The sequence below is a fragment of the Anomaloglossus baeobatrachus genome, chromosome 6 (assembly GCF_048569485.1).
Source record: "Anomaloglossus baeobatrachus isolate aAnoBae1 chromosome 6, aAnoBae1.hap1, whole genome shotgun sequence".
Classification (NCBI taxonomy): Eukaryota; Metazoa; Chordata; class Amphibia; order Anura; family Aromobatidae; genus Anomaloglossus; species Anomaloglossus baeobatrachus.
The window spans coordinates 119,838,993-119,860,886 of record NC_134358.1 but is presented as its reverse complement, the minus strand read 5'-3'; the positions used below and the strand labels follow the sequence as shown (position 1 = coordinate 119,860,886).

Genomic DNA, 21,894 nt, shown 5'->3' with positions numbered 1-21,894 from the left:
AATTGGGTGTATAGCTTCTGCCTCTGGAGGCCACACAAAGTATTACACTTTAAAAAGTGTAACCCCTCCCCTCTGCCTATACACCCTCCCGTGGACCACGGGCTCCTCAGTTTTATGCTTTGTGTGGAAGGAGGCACACATCCACTCATGCATTCTCATAACATAGTTATGTCGGATGGAAGAAAAGAGGACCCCGATGGGGCCCCCGGCATGTTCCCTTCTCACCCCACTATGTCGGCGGTGCTGTTAAGGTTGAGTTACCCATTGCGGGTACAGAGGCTGGAGCCACATGCAGTCTCCTTCACCATCCCTTATGCGGCTCTGGGAGAAGTGGGATCCTGAGCGGTCATCCATTTGCTGGGACCGTGCTCCATCCGCAGCCCCTGGTGGAACCTGTCAGACCGGAGCCTCATTCAACCCCAGGGACCGGGCCCTGCAACGTGAAGGTACTCTGTGTCCCCATGGGGGGGACTGTACAGGGAGGGTCGCACCTTCTTCCCGGAAGCCACGGTAGTTCAATCCGTTGTCTTTTCGGCGGACTTCCGCGCCGACCGTGCCTGCTTGTCGGGCGCGGTCTCAAATTTAGTCCCCGGCTTCGCCGCGGGCTAGTTGTGAAAAATCCCGCCCCCGGGCCTGCCTGTCAGGGGGAAGGGCGGGATTACCGACATGACGTCGGATGTGAGGGCTGGAGCATCTTGCATGTCTCCCTCCCCCCTCATTGACCACTGTGGGGACCCCAGATTCCCGCTCTTTCCTGGCGCCGCCCTCGGCCCTACTCCTCCCCTGAGAGCTCCTGCGGCCATTTTTGGCATTCTGCCGGTGGATGCTTCTCAGTGACAAAGCTCTGCAGCTCCGGGGGATCCTGGACAGGGAATCTGGAGGACACACTCCGCTCGTTAGCGGTCGGCAAGCCACACCGGTCACCCGGTGCTGGTCCCCCTAGGGTGCTGGAATAGATACATATATATATATATATATATATATATATATATATATATATAAAATAGATATATATATCTGTTCGGACAGGCTGTATACCCTTTTCCCATATACCCTCAGTGGTCACTCTCCTAAGAGACAACAGCATGTCGTCCACAAGGAGCAAAGCTACTAAGGCACAGATTTTTTTCGCAGCCTGTACCTCTTGTGGGGCTATGTTGCCTGCGGGGTCCACCTACCCTCACTGTGATCAATGCTCGACTCCTGCCACGCTTGCTCAGCCGGAGCCTAGGGCACTTGTGGGCCCCTCGGCTCATGTAGATCCCCCTGCTCCCCCTGAGCAGTCAGCAGGGACAGAGTCACCGGCCTTGGCCTCTTTCGCTGAGAAACTCTCTGTCACTTTCTCAATCCATTGCACAGTCTATGGACAAATGGTCATCTAAGCTCCTTGAGGCATTGCAGTCCAGACCGGGCCCTTCACAGGCTCCGGCCCCTGTTAGCTTGTCTCCTACAGGCCCTTCTCGGTCCGCGCCGAAGCGCGCTCCAAGGTTAGCCCCTAGGTCCCAGGCGGAGGACTCCTGCCCGGACCGCAGTCCCAGACCGGCTAAGCGGCCTCGCTGGGACTCTTCCCCGGCCTCCTCACGCTGCTCTGGATCTCAGCTTGAGGACTCTCAGGAAGACGAGGCGGACGTGGGAGCTCAGGGCTCTGACCCTGACTTCGCCCTTAACCTTGATACACCTGAGGGGGACGCATTAGTTAATGATCTTATCTCGTCCATCAACCAGGTGTTGGATCTCTCACCCCCGCCTCCTCCTGTAGAAGAGTCGGCTTCTCAGCAGGAGAAACACCAATTTCGTTTCCCCAAACGTACGCGCAATACGTTTTTTGATCACTCTAACTTCAGGGACGCTGTCCAGAAGCCCAGAGCGGTCCCGGACAAGCGCTTTGCTAAACGGCACACTGACACGCGTTATCCCTTTCCACCTGAAGTCGTTAAGGGCTGGGCACACTCTCCCAAGGTGGATCCTCCAGTCTCTAGATTGGCTGCTAGGTCCGTTGTGTCTGTTGCTGATGGCTCATCCCTGAAGGATGCCACTGACAGACAGATAGAGCTCTTGGTGAAGTCTTGAGGCCACGGGCGCGTCTTTCGCCCCGGCCTTTGCGGCTGTGTGGGCTTTCCAAGCAATCTCGGCTTGTCTGACTGAGATTAATGCTGTCACACGGAATTCTGCTCCGCATGTTTCTTCCTTGACCTCTCAGGCATCAGCTTTTTCGTCCTACGCCATGAACGCCGTCCTGGACTCCACTAGCCGTACGGCTGTAGCATCCGCTAACTCCGTGGCAGTCCGCAGAGCCATGTGGCTGCGCGAATGGAAAGCAGACTCTGCTTCCAAAAGGTTCTTAACTGGTTTGCCTTTTTCTGGCGACCGTTTATTTGGCGAACGATTGGATGAGATTATTAAGGAATCCTCGGGTAAGGACTCCTCCTTATCCCAATCCAAACCTAAGAGACCTCAGCAGAGAAAAATCCAATCGAGGTTTCGGTCCTTTCGTCCCTCCGCCAAGCCCCAATCCTCTTCGTCCAACCGGCCGGAGAAAGGCCAGAGGAACTCCTATGCGTGGCGGTCCAAGTCACGCCCCCAAAAGGCCGCAGGAGGCACTGCCTCCAAGACGGCCTCCTCATGACTCTCGGCCTCATCTAGCCACATCCTCGGTCGGTAGCAGGCTGTCCCGCTTTAGCGACGCCTGGTGGCCACATGTTCAAGACCGATGGGTGAGAGACATTTTGTCTCATGGTTACAGGATAGAGTTCAGCTCCCGACCTACGGCTCGTTTCTTCAGAACCTCCCCACTCCCCCGCACAGGCCGACGCACTTTTTCAGGCAGTGGACGCTCTAAAGATCGAAGGAGTTGTGATTCCCGTTCCCCTTCAGGAACGTGGTCGCGGATTTTACTCCAACTTGTTCGTGGTGCCAAAAAAGGACGGGTCATTCCGTCCCGTTCTGGACCTCAAGTTACTCAACAGACATGTGAGAACCAGACGGTTTCGGATGGAATCTCTCCGCTCGGTCATCGCCTCGATCTCACAAGGAGACTTCCTAGCATCGATCGACATCAAGGGTGCTTATCTCCATGTGCCGATCGCACCCGAACATCAACGTTTCCTGCGTTTCGCCATCGGGGACGAACACCTCCAGTTCGTGGCATTGCCTTTCGGCCTGGCGACAGCCCCACGGGTTTTCACCAAAGTCATGGCATCCGTCGTGGCGGTCCTGCACTCTCAGGGCCACTCGGTGATCCCCTACTTAGACGATCTCCTAGTCAGGGCCCCTTCTCGGGTGGCGTGTCAACAAAGCCTTACCGTCACTCTGGCGACTCTCCAGCAGTTTGGGTGGATTATCAATTTCCCGAAATCCAAGTTGACACCGACCCAATCAGTGACTTACCTCGGGATGGAGTTTCATACCCAGCCAGCGGTAGTCAAGCTACCGCGGGACAAACAGCTTTCTCTGCAGGCGGGGGTGCAATCCCTTCTTCGGAGTCAGTCACACCCCTTAAGGCTCCTCATGCACTTCCTGGGGAAGATGGTTGCAGCTATGGAGGCAGTGCCGTTCGCGCCATTCCATCTACGACCACTCCAATGGGACATTCTTCGCAAATGGGACAAGAGTTTGGCTTCCCTCGACAAGGACATCTCTCTTTCCCTTGCAACCAAAACATCACTTCAGTGGTGGCTCCTACCCACGTCTCTGTCTCGGGGAAAATCCTTTCTACCTCCAACCTGGGCCGTGGTCACCACGGACGCGAGCCTGTCAGGTTGGGGAGCGGTTTTTCTCCACCACAGGGCTCAAGGAACCTGGACTCCGATAGAATCGTCCCTTCAGATCAATATCCTGGAAATAAGGGCAGTATATCTAGCCCTATTGGCTTTCCATCGGTGGCTGGAGGGCAGGCAGATCCGAATTCAGTCGGACAACGCCACTGCCGTCGCTTACATCAACCACCAAGGCGGCACTTGCAGTCGTCAAGCCTTCCAGGAAGTCCGGCGGATTCTGCAGTGGGTGGAAGCCACAGGCTCCACCATCTCCGCAGTTCACATCCCGGGCGTAGAAAACTGGGAAGCAGATTTTCTCAGTCGTCAGGGCATGGACGCGGGGGAATGGTCTCTACACCCAGACATGTTTCGAGAGATCTGTCGCCGCTGGGGAACGCCGGATGTCGATCTCATGGCGTCACGACACAACAACAAGGTCCCGGCCTTCATGGCACGGTCTCAGGATCACAGAGCTCTGGCAGCGGACGCTTTAGTCCAGGATTGGTCGCAGTTTCGACTGCCTTATGTGTTTCCCCCTCTGGCGATGCTGCCCAGGGTACTTCGCAAGATCAGGTCCGACTGCCGTCGCGCCATTCTCGTCGCTCCAGACTGGCCGAGGCGGTCGTGGTATCCGGATCTGTGGCATCTCACGGTGGGTCAACCGTGGGCACTTCCAGACCGCCCAGACTTGCTGTCACAAGGCCCTTTTTTTCCATCTGAATTCTGTGGCCCTCAACCTGACTGTGTGGCCATTGAGTCCTGGCTCCTACCGTCTTCAGGGTTATCTCAGGATGTCATTGCCACCATGAGACAAGCCAGGAAGCCAACGTCCGCCAAGATCTATTACAGGTCTTGGCAAATCTTCCTATCCTGGTGCGCGGATAACGGTTTTCCTCCATGGCCGTTTGCCTTACCCACATTCCTTTCATTCCTACAATCTGGAATGGACAAGGGTTTGTCCCTCGGCTCTCTCAAGGGCCAAGTATCGGCGCTCTCCGTGTTTTTTCAAAAGCGTCTAGCCAGGCTTCCGCAGGTCCACACGTTCCTGCAGGGGGTCTGCCACATGGTCCCACCTTACAAACGTCCGTTGGAACCTTGGGATCTTAACAGGGTTCTGACGGCTCTTCAAAAGCCGCCTTTTGAGCCGCTGCGGGATATCTCTCTCTCCCGTCTTTCGCAGAAGGTGGCCTTCCTGGTGGCAGTCACATCACTTCGGAGAGTGTCTGAGCTTGCAGCGCTGTCATGCAAAGCCCCCTTCCTGGTTTCCCACCAGGATAAGGTGGTTCTGCGTCCTGTCCCGGAATTTCTCCCTAAGGTGGTATCCCCTTTTCATCTAAATCAGGATATCTCCTTGCCTTCCTTTTGCCCTAATCCAATTCACCAGTGTGAAAAGGATTTGCACTCTTTGGATCTAGTGAGAGCACTCCGGTTCTACGTGTCTCGCACCGCGCCCCTGCGCCGTTCAGATGCGCTCTTTGTCCTTGTCGCTGGCCAGCGTAAGGGCTCTCAGGCCTCCAAGTCAACCTTGGCTCGGTGGATCAAGGAACCGATTCTCGAGGCCTACCGTTCTTCTGGGCTTCCGCTCCCTTCAGGGCTGAAAGCCCATTCTACCAGAGCCGTAGGTGCGTCCTGGGCTTTGCGGCACCGGGCGACGGCTCAGCAGGTGTGTCAGGCAGCTACATGGTCTAGTCTGCACACTTTCACGAAGCACTATCAAGTGCATGCCTATGCTTCGGCAGACGCCAGTCTAGGTAGGCGAGTCCTTCAGGCGGCGGTTCCCCACCTGTAAGAGGGGGCCGTTTTCGGCTCTCTTTATTGAGGTATTCTTTTACCCACCCAGGGACTGCTCTTGGACGTCCCAATTGTCTGGGTCTCCCAATGGAGCGACAAAGAAAAAGGGAATTTTGTTTACTTACCGTAAATTCCTTTTCTTCTAGCTCCTATTGGGAGACGCAGCACCCACCCCTGTGCCCTTCGGGCTGGTTGTTCTTTTGTGTACGCATGTTGTGTTGTTGATTTGTTCTATTGGTTCATGGTCTTCAGTTCTCCGAACATCCTTCGGATTGCATTTACCCTAGACCAGTTTATAAGTTTTCTCCTTCCTGCTTTTGCACCAAAACTGAGGAGCCCGTGGTCCACGGGAGGGTGTATAGGCAGAGGGGAGGGGTTACACTTTTTAAAGTGTAATACTTTGTGTGGCCTCCAGAGGCAGAAGCTATACACCCAATTGTCTGGGTCTCCCAATAGGAGCTAGAAGAAAAGGAATTTACGGTAAGTAAACAAAATTCTCTTTTTCTTAGTCTATTTCTGCTAATTTACTCGTTGATTTCCTGAAAGTGCAGGAAGCAGGAGTTTAAAATGGCCCCAGTGTCGGTATAATTTTTCTTAAATTAGATTTTGACGTGAAAAATAAAACATAACAAAAAAATCTTTAAAGAAGACCTTTCACCAAAATGTTTCTTACTGAACTGGGCTCCCAATGTAATATTGGCTGCAGGGTGGAATAAAACACTGAAAAACAAAAAGGGGTTGTTACCATCTTGCCTAAAGTTCTCTTGCAGACTGACACGGCAAGCCTGGTTTCTGGACAAAAAAGTCCATTTCTGACTCTCAGGAAAAATAATGCCACAGAGATAGTCTTACAGGAGCAGAGCAGATAATAGAAATATATTAGCAAAATTATTATTAGGAAGAGTTAGGTCATATGAGAAGGGTTTAAATTAGTAGTGAAAACCTCTTTAAAGGCAACCAAACATCAGGATTTTGGTATATAAGGTGCAGCCAGTGCAGTACTGGCACTATCAGGCACAGGCTGTACATACCATCAGGGGGCAGCTCGGATGTTTAGGCTGTGAAATCCAAGTATATGAAGTTTGAAAATTCATCCACTTTTTGATTTACGTATGCACTGCTCCAGATAATATCCGGGCGAGTTATGCACATGATTCCCCCCCCCTCCCCCTCGCTGCCTGTTACTCCCTCTTTTTGGCTCTATGCAAATTTCTCTCTTCAGTTACACGGCATCGGAGTTGGCGCCTGCGCATAGCGCTTATCTCCGGCGCCATGTTTTTGAAGCCCGCATTACCCAGTTTTGTGTGTGAGAGTGTGGCGCATGCGCCCTCGCTTCTTCAGATCTCCTTGTGACCGCGGGAGCGCACGCGGTCACAACAGGACTGGAGAACAGCTGATCTTACTGATTAGCTACAGCAGACGATATCGTAACAGAGAGTTTTCAGACCGCTGTGACCAAACCCAGGGTCTGCCCTGACAAACGCTTTCCAAAGCGTGGTTCTGATGACCGGCTTCCATTTCCACCTGAGGTGGTCAAGGAGTGGTCTCACTCCCCAAAGGTAGACCCTCCGGTGTCTAGGCTATCAGCCCGGACCGTTGTGTCGGTGGCTGACGGCACCTCACTTAAGGATTCCACTGACCGTCAGATTGACCTTCTGGCCATATCTGTGTACGAAGCTGCGGGGGCCGCGTTTTCCCCGACTTTTGCAGCAGTGTGGGCTCTCAAAGCCATCTCTGCTTCTCTAGAGGAGATGCATTCCCTCACCAAGGAATCTATGCCTGAGATGGTTACCTTAACTGCTCAGGCTTCAGCTTTTTCATCTTATGCCATGTCTGCCATGCTAGAGGCTGCTCACCGCACTGCGGTGGCTTCAGCTAATTCTCTTGTTATCCGCAGGATTTTGTGGCTTCGAGAGTGGAAGGCAGATGCTTCTTCCAAGAAGTTTCTTGCTGGGCTCCCTTTTGCTGGTTCACGGCTGTTTGGTGAACAGCTGGATGAAATCATTAATGAAGCTACTGGCGGGAAGAGTACTTCCATGCCACAAACCAAGACCAGGAAACCCGCCCAGGGTAGGAATCAGTAGAGGTTTCGATCCTTTCGTTCCTCCAACTGGTCATCCTCTAAGCCTTCCGCCTCGTCCGCTAACTCAGCCAAGGATCAGAAATCCAACTGGCGCCCAAAAGCGCGTCCGCAGAAGACCGCAGGAGGTTCTGCCACTAAGGCAGCTTCCTCATGACTCTCGGCCCGCTCCAGCCACGTCCTTAGTCGGTGGCAGGCTCTCCCACTTTGGCGCCGCTTGGTTAAAGCAGGTCTCCGATCAGTGGGTGAGAGACATCATATCTCACGGCTACAGGATAGAATTCTCTTCCAGCCCTCCAAACAGATTTTTTCTCTCAACTCCCCCCTGCTCCAAGGCCGCCGCCTTCTCGCAGGCCGTGGCGTCCTTGCAGGCAAACGGAGTGATTGTCCCAGTTCCCGCTCAGGAACGGTTCAGAGGTTTTTACTCAAATCTCTTCCTAGTTCTAAAAAAGGACGGTACCTTCCGGCCCATCCTGGATCTCAAGCTTCTCAACAAGCATGTCCGGGTGCGGCATTTTCGCATGGAGTCTCTGCGATCAGTCATTGCCTCTATGACCCAAGGGGAGTTCCTGGCGTCCATCGACATCAGAGATGCCTATCTACATGTGCCAATTGCAGTTTCACACCAACGTTGGTTACGTTTTGCAATAGGAGAGGATCATTTCTAATTCGTGGCTCTCCCCTTCGGGTTAGCCACGGCCCCTCGGGTATTCACCAAGGTCATGGCGGCAGTGATTGCGGTCCTGCACCTCCAGGGGTTAGCAGTGCTTCCTTATCTGGACGACCTTCTGGTCAAGGGTCCATCCAGCGCAGACTGTCAGCGGAATGTTTCGCTCACTCTCGCCACCCTAGCCCAATTCGGGTGGATTGTCAATCTTCCCAAATCCACTCTGACTCCGACCCAGAGTCTCCCGTACCTAGGGATGCAGTTCGAGACTTTGCCGGCACTTGTGAAGTTGCCCTTAATCAAACAGCAGTCTCTCCGGCTAGAAGGTGCGCTCTCCTGAGGCCCCGCCGTTATTCCCTCAGGCTCCTGATGCAGGTGCTGGGTCAAATGGTGGCTTCCATGGAGGCGGTTCCCTTTGCCCAGTTCCATCTGCGTCCTCTGCAGCTGGACATTCTCCGCTGTTGGGACAAGCGGCCTTCCTCCTTACAGAGGTTAGTGGCTCTGTCGCCACGGACCAGGACCTCTCTTCAGTGGTGGCTTCGACCCCTCTCCCTGTCCCAAGGGCGCTCCTTCCTGGCTCCGTCCTGGGTGATTCTCACCACGGATGCCAGCCTATCCGGCTGGGGAGCGGTACATCTCCACCACAGAGCTCTGTCCGAGTCAGCCCTTTCAGTCAATGTGCTGGAAACCAGAGCTGTGCTTCTAGCTCTCCTCGCCTTTCACCACCTGTTGGTGGGCAGGCACATTCGAATCCAGTCAGACAACGCGACAGCGGTTGCCTACATCAATCACCAAGGCGGGACACGCAGCCGCCTAGCAATGTTGGAGGTCCAACGCATTCTTCAATGGGCGGAGGACTCCAAGTCCACCATATCCGCAGTCCACATCCCTGGCGTAGAAAACTGGGAGGCAGATTATCTCAGCCGTCAATCCGTGGACGGTGGCGAGTGGTCTCTGCACCCGGCAGTGTTTCAGTCAATCTGCCGCAAGTGGGGCACTCCGGACGTGGACCTAATGGCATCCCGTCACAACAACAAGGTTCCGGTTTACGTGGCTCGCTCCCACGATCCTCAGGCCTTCGCCAGGGACGCTCTGGTTCAAGACTGGTCCCAGTTTCGTCTGTCCTACGTGTTTCCCCCTCTAGCTCTCTTGCCCAGAGTCCTGCGCAAGATCAGAATGGAGGGCCGTTGAGTCATCCTCATTGCACCGGACTGGCCCAGGCGAGCTTGGTATCCGGACCTGCTCCAACTGTCCGTGGAGATGCCATGGCATCTTCCGGACCGTCCAGACCTGCTCTCGCAAGGTCCGTTTTTCCGCCCAAATTCTGCGGCACTCAAATTGACGGCGTGGCTCTTGAGTCCTGGATTTTGACGGCTTCTGGTATTCCTCCTGAAGTCATCTCCACTATGACTCGGGCCCGTAAGTCTTCCTCCGTCAAGATCTATCACAGGACTTGGAAAATTTTCCTGTCCTGGTGTCGCTCTTCCGGCCATTCTCCTTGGCCATTTTCGTTGCCGACCCTTCTGTCTTTTTTACAGTCCGGTCTGCAGCTAGGACTGTCCCTCAACTCTCTCAAGGGACAAGTCTCAGCTCTATCAGTGCTGTTCCAGCGGCGTCTCGCCCGGCTGGCTCAGATCCGCACCTTCATGCAAGGTGCATCTCACATCGTTCCGCCTTATCGGCGGCCCTTGGATCCCTGGGACCTTAACTTGGTCCTCACGGTATTGCAGAAACCCCCTTTTGAGCCTCTTAAGGAGGTTTCTTTGTATCGTCTTTCTCAAAAGGTGGCCTTTCTAGTTGCCATAACTTCTCTCAGGAGAGTCTCTGATTTGGCTGCGCTCTCCTCGGAGTCACCTTTTTTGGTTTTTCACCAAGACAAGGTAGTTCTCCGTCCGACCCCGGACTTTCTTCCTAAGGTGGTCTCTCCCTTCCACCTTAACCAGGATATTTCCTTGCCTTCCTTCTGTCTGGCCCCTGTTCATCGCTTTGAGAAAGCGCTGCATACTCTAGATCTGGTGCGTGCTCTCCGGATTTATGTGGCTCGCACCGCTGCGCTTAGGCGGTGCACCTCTCTTTTTGTGCTAACCACAGGGCGGCGCAAGGGTCTCTCTGCTTCTAAGCCGACCTTGGCCCGTTGGATTAGATCGACCATTTCGGACGCCTACCAGAGTACTCAGGTGCCTCCCCCGCCGGGGATCAAAGCACACTCGACCAGAGCTGTCGGTGCCTCTTGGGCTTTTAGGCACCAGGCTACGGCTCAACAAGTCTGTCAGGCTGCCACTTGGACTAGCCTGCATACCTTTTCGAAGCACTACCAAGTGCATGCTCATGCTTCGGCAGATGCGAGCTTGGGCAGATTCATCCTTCAGGCGGCTGTCGCCCATTTGTGAAGTTAGGCTCCGCCTACTTCTTAGTTTTTTCTGTTTATTCCCACCCAGGGACCGCTTTGGAACGTCCCATGGTCTGGGTCTCCCAAAGGAACGATGAAGAAAAAGAGAATTTTGTTACTTACCGTAAATTCTTTTTCTTATAGTTCCGTATTGGGAGACCCAGCACCCTCCCTGTTGCCTGTTGGCAATTTTCTTGTTCCGTGTGTTATCACCGGCTGTTGTCGTGGACAGAGTCTCCGGTTGTTCCGATTTTTACTCGGTTCTACTTGTGGGTGGCTATTCTCCTTTAGCTTTTGCACTAAACTGGCTAGGACTGGCTACCAGGGGGTGTATAAGCTCAGAGGGAGGAGCTACACTTTTAAGTGTAGTACTTTGTGTGTCCTCCGGAGGCAGAAGCTAAACGCCCATGGTTTGGGTCTCCCAATACGGAACTATAAGAAAAAGAATTTACGGTAAGTAACAAAGAAGGGAATTTTGTTTACTTACCGTAAATTCCTTTTCTTCTAGCTCCAATTGGGAGACCCAGACAGTGGGTGTATAGGTACTGCCTCTGGAGGCCGCACAAAGAACTACACTTAAAAGTGTAAGGCCCCTCCCCTTCTGGCTATACACCCTCCCGTAGGAGTACGGATTCCTCAGTTTTAGTACCAAAGCAAGAAGGAGGAAAGCCAATAACAGTTTCAAAAACAAATTCAATCCGATAACAAGATCGGAGAACTTAAGAAACAACATGAACAACATGTGCACCCGAAAAACGAAACCCTAAGAACAAATAGGGCGGGTGCTGGGTCTCCCAATTGGAGCTAGAAGAAAAGGAATTTACGGTAAGTAAACAAAATTCCCTTCTTCTTTTTCGCTCCTAATTGGGAGACCCAGACAGTGGGACGTCCAAAAGCAGTCCCTGGGTGGGTAAAAAGATACCACATGAACGGGCTGTCAGACAGCCTCTTCCTACAGGTGGGCCACCGCCGCCTGAAGGACCTGTCTACCTAGGCTGGCATCTGCCGAAGCGTAGGTATGCACTTGATAGTGTTTGGTAAACGTGTGCAGACTCGACCAGGTAGCCGCCTGGCACACTTGCTGAGCCGTAGCCTGATGCCGCAATGTCCAGGACGCACCCACGGCTCTGGTAGAATGGGCCTTCAGTCCAGATGGAATCGGAAGCCCAGCAGAACGGTATGTGTGAAGAATTGGTTCCTTGATCCACCGCGCCAGGGTGGATTTGGAAGCTTGCGATCCCTTATGCTGACCAGCGACTAGGACAAAGAGCGCATCAGAACGGCGTAGAGACGCCGTGCGAGAAATGTAAATCCTGAGTGCTCTCACCAGGTCCAACAGATGTAAACCCTTTTCAAATTGGTTAACTGGATGCGGACACAAAGATGGCAAAGTGATATCCTGATTGAGATGAAAGGAAGAAACCACCTTGGGAGAAAACTCTGGAATTGGACGCAGTACTACCTTGTCTTGGTGAAACACCAGGAAGGGAGATTTGCAAGATAACGCCGCTAGCTCGGACACTCTTCGAAGAGACGTGACCGCCACAAGAAACACTACCTTTTGTGAAAGCCGAGAAAGGGGAACCTCTTTCAAAGGCTCGAAAGGCGGCTTCTGGAGAGCAATGAGAACCTTGTTCAGATCCCAGGGTTCCAATGGCCGTCTGTAAGGAGGAACGATATGACAAACTCCTTGGAGAAACGTGCGTACTTTAGAAAGCCGTGCCAAGCGCTTCTGAAAGAATACGGATAGCGCGGAGACTTGACCCTTAAGAGAGCTAAGCGACAAACCTTTTTCCAACCCAGACTGCAGGAAGGAAAGAAAAATTGGCAATGCAAATGGCCAGGGAGAAAACCCTTGAGCCAAGCACCACGCTAAGAATATCTTCCACGTCCTGTGATAGATCTTAGCTGAGGATGGTTTTCTAGCCTGTCTCATTGTGGCAACAACTTCATGAGATAAACCTGAGGCCGCTAGGATCCAGGACTCAATGGCCACACAGTCAGGTTCAGGGCCGCAGAATTCAGATGGAAAAACGGCCCTTGAGACAGCAAATCTGGACGGTCTGGTAGTGTCCCCGGTTGGCCTACCGTGAGATGCCACAGATCCGGGTACCACGACCTTCTTGGCCAATCTGGAGCGACGAGTATGGCTCGATGGCAGTCGGACCTGATTTTCCGGAGAACTCTGGGTAACAATGCTAGAGGTGGGAACACATAGGGGAGTCGGAATTGCGACCAATCCTGAACCAAGGCGTCTGCCGCCAGTGCTCGGTGATCGTGAGACCGTGCCATGAAAACTGGGACCTTGTTGTTGTGCCGTGACGCCATCAGATCGACGTCCGGCGTCCCCCAGCGGCAACAGATCTGCTGAAACACGTCCGGGTGAAGGGACCATTCTCCTGCGTCCATGCCCTGGCGACTGAGAAAGTCTGCTTCCCAGTTTTCCACGCCTGGGATGTGAACTGCGGATATGGTGGACGCTCTGCTTTCCACCCACGTCAAAATCCGCTGGACTTCTTGAAAAGCTTGGCGACTGCGTGTTCCCCCTTGGTGGTTGATGTACGCCACCGCCGTGGAATTGTCCGACTGAATCCGAATCTGCTTGCCTTCCAGCCATTGTTGGAAGGCTCGCAGGGCAAGATAGATTGCTCTGATTTCCAGAACATTGATCTGCAGGGTGGACTCTTCCTGAGTCCACGTCCCCTGAGCCCTGTGGTGGAGAAACACCGCTCCCCACCCTGATAGGCTCGCATCCGTCGTGACCACTGCCCAGGACGGGGGAAGGAACGACTTTCCCTGTGACAATGAGGTGGGGAGAAGCCACCAACGCAGAGAGTCCTTGGCAGTCTGAGAGAGGGAGACAGTCCTGTCGAGGGACGTCGATTTCCCATCCCATTGGCGTAGAATGTCCCATTGTAGAGGGCGCAGATGAAACTGCGCGAACGGGACTGCCTCCATTGCTGCTACCATCTTTCCTAGGAAATGCATGAGGCGCCTCAGTGAGTGCGACTGGCTCTGAAGGAGAGATTGCACTCCAGTCCGTAGCGAGCACTGCTTGTCCAGTGGAAGCTTCACTATCGCTGAGAGAGTATGAAACTCCATGCCAAGATAAGTCAGAGATTGGGTCGGGGTTAGATGAGACTTTGGAAAGTTGATAATCCACCCGAAACTCTGGAGAGTGTCTAGTGCCACCTTCAGACTGTGCTGGCATGCCTCTTGAGAGGGTGCCTTTATAAGCAGGTCGTCTAGATACGGGATGACCGAGTGACCCTGCGAGTGCAGAACAGCTACTACTGCTGCCATGACTTTGGTGAAGACCCGGGGGGCTGTTGCCAGACCGAAAGGTAACGCTACGAACTGCAGGTGTTCGTCGTGTATGACGAAGCGTAGGAAACGCTGATGCTCTGGTGCAATCGGCACGTGGAGATACGCATCTTTGATATCTATTGATGCTAGAAAATCTCCTTGAGACATTGAGGCTATGACGGAGCGTAGGGATTCCATCCGGAACCTCCTGACTTTTACGTGTCTGTTGAGCAACTTTAGATCCAGGACGGGTCGATACGATCCGTCCTTTTTTGGGACCACAAACAGATTGGAGTAAAAACCGTGACCTTGTTCCTGAAGAGGGACGGAGGTCACCACTCCTTCCGCCTTTAGAGCGGCCACCGCCTGCAACAGAGCATCGGCTCGGTCTGGTGGTGGAGAAGTTCTGAAGAAACGAGTTGGCGGACGAGAACTGAACTCTATCCTGTACCCGTGAGACAGAATATCCCTCACCCAACGGTCTTTGACGCGTGACAGCCCAATGTCGCCAAAGTGGGAAAGCCTCCCACCGACCGCGGGTGTGGGAATCGGAGACTGCAAGTCAGGAGGACGCCGTCTTGGCAACGGTTCCTCCGGCTGTCCTTTTTGGGCGTGACTGAGACCTCCAAGAATCTGAGCGTCTCTGGTCTTTTTGAGTCTTTTTTGACGAGGCGAATTGGGACCTGCCCGGTCCTCGAAAGGACCGATAACCAGACTGACCCTTCCTCTGTTGGGGTTTGTTTTGTCTGTGTTGCGGTAAGGATGAGTCCTTACCCTTGGAGTGTTTGATGATTTCATCCAAACGCTCTCCAAACAATCGGTCACGAGAAAAAGGCAAATTGGTTAAGCACTTCTTGGAATGAGAATCTGCTTTCCAATGTCTCAACCACAGGGCCCTACGCAAAACAACGGAGTTGGCTGACGCCACTGCCGTGCGGCTTGTAGCGTCAAGAACAGCATTAATCGCGTACGACGCGAATGCCGCCATTTGCGAGGTCAATGGTGCTACCTGCGGGGCAAATGCACGTGTGACTGAGTCGACTTGCGCAAGCCCGGCTGAGATAGCTTGGAGTGCCCATACGGCCGCAAAAGATGGCGCTAACGACGCTCCAATCGCTTCATAGATGGATTTCAGCCAGAGCTCCATCTGCCTGTCAGTGGCATCTTTAAGTGCCGCTCCATCTTCAACTGCAACCAAGGATCTAGCTGCAAGCCTGGAAATTGGAGGATCCACTTTTGGACACTGGGTCCAACCCTTGACCACCTCAGGGGGAAAAGGATAGCGTGTATCTTTAAGCCGTTTAGAAAAACGCCTTTCAGGATAAGCGTGGGGTTTCTGGATTGCGTCTCTAAAGTCAGCGTGGTCCAGAAAAGTGCTTAATGTACGCTTAGGGTATCTGAAATGGATTCTCTCGTGCTGCGAAGCTGACTCCTCTACAAGAGGAGCTGGTGGGGAAATATTTAACATCTTATTGATGTTAAATATAAGATCATTAACTATGGCGTCACCATCTGGTGTATCTAGATTGAGAGCGGTCCCAGGATCAGAATCCTGATCAGTTACGTCCGCCTCATCACCCATAGATTCATCTCGCTGGGATCCTGACCATTGAGATGAATGTGAAGGCCCGTCATAGCGAGCCCGCTTAGGCTGCCCGGGGCCATCGTCCGAGTCAGAGTCTTCACCCTGAGGTGTATGTGCCCGTCCCGGAGCTTGGAGGTAATTCAGCTGAGGGGGACCAGGGGGCAATGATTGCACAGTGTCCGTGGCCTGAAGTACAGGCCTAGCTCGCAATGTGTCAAGAATTTGTGACATAGTGAGAGACATTCTGTCAGCAAAAGCTGCAAACTCAGTTCCTGTCACCTGGACAGCATTCACAGGTGGTACACCCTGGGTCACGTCCAGCAGAGGTCCCGACTGTGCAAGCGCCGCAGGGGCCGAGCACTGCACACAATGGGGGTCCGTGGAGCCTGCCGGTAGAAAAGTCCCACATGCGGTGCAGGAAGCATATAATGTCTGTGTCTTGGCACCCTTGCGTTTTACGGACGACATGCTGCTGGCTCTCTGCAATGTGAGAGAGTCTATAGCCAAAGGGCGACCAGCGCTATGCAATACAAAGTATTTGTAGAAACAAAATACTAAGAATACTACTGGCACAAGAGGGGGTGAGCCCTGAGGGCTGCTTACCGCCCGCTGAATAGCGGGTAAGAGGCGCAGAATTCCTTGTCTGGGTCTCCCCGGCTCCCCTCTGCAGCTCAGCGTGTCAGCAGGAATGGCTGCCGGCGTCTGTGGAGAGGGGCGGTCCGTGGGAGTTCCTAAACAAAAGTGCGGGAAACAGTGTCCCCTCTGTGCCTATTGTGAGGGCTGGAGTATGTAAAAACGACTCCAGCCCTCGGCGCTGATGCACTGACCAGCGTCCCGCCCCTCTCCTGACTGGCAGGTCTGGGGGCGGGAACGAACGGAAGCAGGCCGCAAAAGCCGGGGACTCGAGTTATCAGCGCGGCCGCCGTAAAAGCGCGGCCCGCGCTGAAGTCCCCGGCGCACCACAAGTGCCAGCCGCGCCGCAGTCCCAGCGGCCGGCGCGACCGATTCCCAGAAGTGTGCCTGCTTCAGCGAAGCTGAATGAGGCCATGGCACAAGCGCCGCAGCGCTGATGTCCCCGGCGCACTACAACACCCAGCATGCTGCGGTGTGAGCGCCAAATGCACGGGGACACAGAGTACCTTGAGGAAGCAGGGCCCTGTCCCTGATGTACTCCGCTCCATCCAGCATCTTCTCCAGGGGCTGTAGATGGAGCACGGTCTCAGTGCCTGGAGACCAGTAAATCCCACTTCACCCAGAGCCCTGTAAAAAGGGATGGGGAAGGAATCAGCATGTGGGCTCCTGCCGCCGTACCCGCAATGGGTACCTCAACCTTACAAACACCTCCGACATATAGTGGGGTGAGAAGGGAGCATGCTGGGAGCCCTGTATGGGCCCTCTTTTCTTCCATCCGACATAGTCAGCAGCTGCTGCTGACTAAAAACAATGGAGCTATGCGTGCGTGTCTGACCTCCTTCGCACAAAGCTAAAACTGTGGAATCCGTACTCCTACGGGAGGGTGTATAGCCAGAAGGGGAGGGGCCTTACACTTTTAAGTGTAGTTCTTTGTGCGGCCTCCAGAGGCAGTAGCTATACACCCACTGTCTGGGTCTCCCAATTAGGAGCGAAAAAGAAATTCTCTTTTTTTCCCACAGCAAAGTAGATGTTTTTGTAATAGCGGTCATAAAATGAAGGATCTTTTTGACCACGAGCTAACGGTATAATCAATTTATTAATTTATTTTTTATTATTTTAAGCAACGGCAAAAAAATGATGAACTGGTTCGCCTGGCTGATGAAAGACGGAAAGAAGCTGACAGGAAAAGGAAAGAGGAGGAAGCAAAACATGAAGAAGAGCTGAGACGATTGTATGAGCAGGGTAGAGCAATCAATGTCAACGAAGAACAAGACAGGGTGAGCGGGGACATGAATCCTTTTCTTCTTAGAGGAATTTTTCAGTACTTTTAAACATGTTTTTCTGAGAGAGATTTTTAGAACCAGTAGAACAAACAATTAAAATGAAGTTGAATGTGCCATATTATGTATGTTCTACATACCGTATTTTTCGGACTATAAGACGCACCGGACTATAAGACGCACCCTGGTTTTAGAGGAGGAAAATAGGAAAATAAAACTTTAAGCAAAAAAATGTGGTCATGACACACTGTTATGGGGCGAGGATCTGCTGCTGACACTGTTATGTGGGTAATGTCCCCAAATTCTCTACTAAGGTACCCCATCCTGGTAATGATCCTCCTGCCTTGTATATGATCCTGCTATAAACCCCCATCCTGCTTATATACCAGCATCCTGCTCATATTCCCCCATCCTATTCATATACCCCATCCTGTTCATATACCCCCATCCTGTTCATATACCCCCATCCTGTTCATATACCCCCATCCTGTTCATATACCCCCATCCTGTTCATATACCCCCATCCTGTTCATATACCCCCATCCTGTTCATATACTCCCATCCTGTTCATATACCCCCATCTTGTTCATATACCCCCATCCTGTTCATATAGCCCCCATCCATCCTGTTCATATAGCCCCCATCCTGTTCATATACCCCCATCCTGTTCATATACCCCCCATCCGGTTCATATACCCCCCCATCCGGTTCATATACCCCCCATCCGGTTCATATACCCCCCATCCGGTTCATATACCCCCCATCCGGTTCATATACCCCCCATCCTGTTCATATACCCCCCATCCGTCCTGCTGATATACTCCCATCCTGTTCATATACACCCATCCTGTTCATATACCCCCATCCTGTTCATATACCCCCCCATCCATCCTGCTCATATACTCCCATCCTGTTCATATACCCCCATCCTGTTCATATACCCCCATCCATCCTGTTCATATACTTCCATCCTGTTCATATACCCCCCATCCATCCTGTTCATATACTTCCATCCTGTTCATATACCCCCCATCCCTCCTGCTCATATACTTGGGGGAAACAAGTATATTTTTTCCAACAACAACATTTGGGGGGAAAAAAGTGCGTCTTATGGTCCGAAAAATATGGTATATTATTTAATTAAAATTAAATGCATGACACATTCCCTTTCTGTTCCTTATCTTTGATTAAGAATGCCGAGTGCTATGAAGGCCCTTCAGTATTTCCTTATCTGGTAGATGTTTCTGTACTTTTATAATTTTCTCTTTTCTTTTACAGCCTCTAAGGCAGCCTTCCCCAGTCATCCCAACGTTACAGCACAAAGTCTCATCCCGTACACAAAGGCCACCGACTGCGGAGAGTGTCGTGTCCGTCCAATCACATGTATGTTTTGTACACCGCAAATATTCATCCGTTACGTAAACTAGAGCTACTTTACAAATTCCTGGAGAAAATCTTGTGCCAAATTAGTGGATCATAGCTTATTCTCTAGAATAAATTTATTGATTTAGCCCTTTAAACATTTTTATATGACACCATCTGCCAAATGGTAACCAAATTTTATGGTGGAGGACTAACATGTGTCATCTGATTTATAAAATAGGGAGAGCCACATTCCAGGATTGGTTCCCCACCGGTCCCTGCTAGAAGAAATCAGCTCAGAGCTTATGGTATGTATAGCAAATAGTAAGTAAGTATCTGTAAAACAACCATTGCATTATTAGGGGTCTCATCCATGTTCAGACAGGCCAACGGGGAAGAATCCACTGGTGGGCCCCTGTGAAGGAGTCGGCCCCCACCCTCTTACATGTGCAATCTTTGGCACAGTACACTTGATGTTCCAATGTACATACAGCATTTCATCATTTATTTAACTATGCAGTTTATTGTTATCTAGAAGTAAGGGTTGCAATTACATAAAAAAGCAATAGCACATTATGACATAGTATCCTCCATCTCCGGGCCCCTCCTTTAAACTTTAGCGCTGGGGCCCTTTCCCCACCAATCATCTTGCATCTTCTTGCTGTTGTTTAAAACCTGCTCCCTATGGTCTGCCCCTGTGTGAGCATGTATGCATTTAGCTGAAGTGTTAAGAATCAAAATCAGCACCCTTATTAGGGCCTGTGCATATGTTACAGATTTGTCACATTTTCTTTGTCGCTCCATTGGGAGACCCAGACAATTGGGGTGTATAGCTTCTGCCTCCGGAGGCCACACAAAGTATTACACTCAAAAGTGTAACCCCTCCCCTCTGCCTATACACCCTCCCGTGCCTCACGGGCTCCTCAGTTTTATGCTTTGTGTGGAAGGAGGCACACATCCACTCATGCATTCCCATTTTAGTCAGCAGCAGCTGCTGATGTTATCGGTTGGAAGAAAAGAGGGCTCCCACGGGGCCCCCGGCATGCTCCCTTCTCACCCCACTACGTCGGCGGTGCTGTTAAGGTTGAGGTACCCATTGCGGGTACGACGGCCGGAGCCTCATGCCGTATTTCCTTCACCATCCCTTGGGGGCTCTGGGAGAAGTGGGATCCTGAGCGGTCATCCAGGTACTGGGACCGTGCTCCCTCCGCAGCCCCTGTGTGGAATCTGCCGGACCGGAGTATTTTCTTTATCAGGGACCGGGCCCTGCATCTGTCAGGTACTCTGTGTCCCCATGGGGACGGTTCATGGAGCGCCTGGCACCCGGACGCTGCAAGGGCTGCTAGGCCGTGAAAGCCGGGGGACTTCCGCGCCGACTGCGCCTGTTTGTCGGCCGCGGTCATAAATTTAGTCCCCGGCTTCAGTTGCGGCCTACTTGCAAAATCTCGCCCCCGGATTTGTCTGTCAGGGTAGGGGCGGGACAGCCGACCGGACGCTGCCTGGGACACACAGCGGCTGCTGATCCGTGAAAGCCGGGGGACTTCCGCGCCGACCGCGCCTGCTTGTCGGCCGCGGTCATAAATTTAGTCCCCGGCTTCAGTTGCGGCCTACTGGCAAGACTCCCGCCCCCGGACCTGTCTGTCAGGGTAGGGGCGGGACAGCCGTCCTAACGTCGGCAGTGAGGGCCGGAGCATCCTGTATGCTTCCTCCCCCCTCTTTGATCACAATAGGGACCCCAGATTCCCGCACTTTTTCCTGGTGCCGCCCACCGCTCCACTCCCCCTCTGAGAGCTCCAGCAGCCATTTTTTTCAGACATTCTGCACTGGAGAATCATCAGGAAAGAGCTTCTCACCGCTGGGAGACCTGGAGCAGGGAATCTGGAGGACACACACGCCGCTTTTTAGCGGTCGGTAAGCCACACCGGTCATCCGGTGCTGGTCCCCCTGGGTTGCCTGAATAGATACGTATTATATATCTTTATATATATATATATATATATATATATCTCTGTTCGGCCAGGCTGTATACTCTTCCCTTATACCCTCTGTGATCACTCTCCTGGGACACAACAGCATGTCGTCCACAAGGAGCAAGAGCGCTAAGGCACAGGGTTTGTTTGCGACCTGTACCTCTTGTGGGGCTATGTTGCCTGCGGGTTCCACCTACCCTCACTGTGAGCAATGCTCGACCCCTGTTACACTGACTCAGCCGGAGCCGCGACCACTTGTGGGCCCCTCAGCTCAGGTAGACCCCCATGCTACCACTGTCCAGGCGGCAGGGACAGAGTTTGCAGTGTTTGCTGAGAAGCTCTCTGAGTCACTTTCACAATCCATGGCTAAGTCTATGGACAAATGGTCTGCCAAGCTGCTAGAAGCCTTGCAGTCCAGACCGGTCCTTACACAGACCCAGGACACTGTTGGATCGGCGCCTCCAGGTCCCTCTCGGTCCACGCCGCAGCGCGCTCCCGGGGTTGGCTCTAGGTTTCACGTGGAGGACTCCTCCACGGACCACAGCCCCAGACCAGCTAAGCGGGCCCGCTTGGAATCATCAGCTTCATCACGCTGCTCAGGTTCCCGGCTGGAGGACTCGCTGGAGGACGAGGCGGAGGTCGCAGCTCAGGGCTCTGACCATGACGTTGCCCTCAACCTTGATACACCTGAAGGGGACGCCTTAGTAAATGATCTTATCTCGTCCATCAACCAGGTGTTAGATCTATCTCCCCCGCCTCCACCTATAGAGGAGTCGGCTTCTCAGCAGGAGAAACACCAGTTTCGGTTCCCCAAACGTACACGGAGTGCGTTTTTCGACCACTCTAACTTCAAGGATGCTGTCCAGAAACCCAGAGCGGTTCCGGACAAGCGCTTTACTAAGCGCCTTGCTGACACACGTTACCCCTTCCCCTCTGACGTAGTTAAGGGTTGGGCTCAGTGTCCCAAGGTGGATCCTCCAGTCTCTAGATTGGCGGCTAGATCTGTGGTATCGGTTGCAGATGGCTCATCGCTAAAAGATGCCACTGACAGGCAGATAGAGCTCCTGGTGAAATCC

General features: G+C 52.8%; 1 protein-coding gene across 2 annotated transcripts in view; it reads left to right on the top strand.

The window, feature by feature from the left end:
- The window catches only part of CSPP1 (centrosome and spindle pole associated protein 1), a 278,156-nt gene that overhangs the window by 179,936 nt on the left and 76,326 nt on the right, over window positions 1-21,894 (top strand). For both annotated transcript variants that reach the window (XM_075353210.1, XM_075353209.1), the window contains 3 exons: window positions 17,328-17,483; window positions 18,765-18,869; window positions 19,090-19,156. In XM_075353210.1, the coding sequence (XP_075209325.1) occupies window positions 17,328-17,483; window positions 18,765-18,869; window positions 19,090-19,156 (328 nt within the window). The remainder of the gene's footprint in view (window positions 1-17,327; window positions 17,484-18,764; window positions 18,870-19,089; window positions 19,157-21,894) is intronic.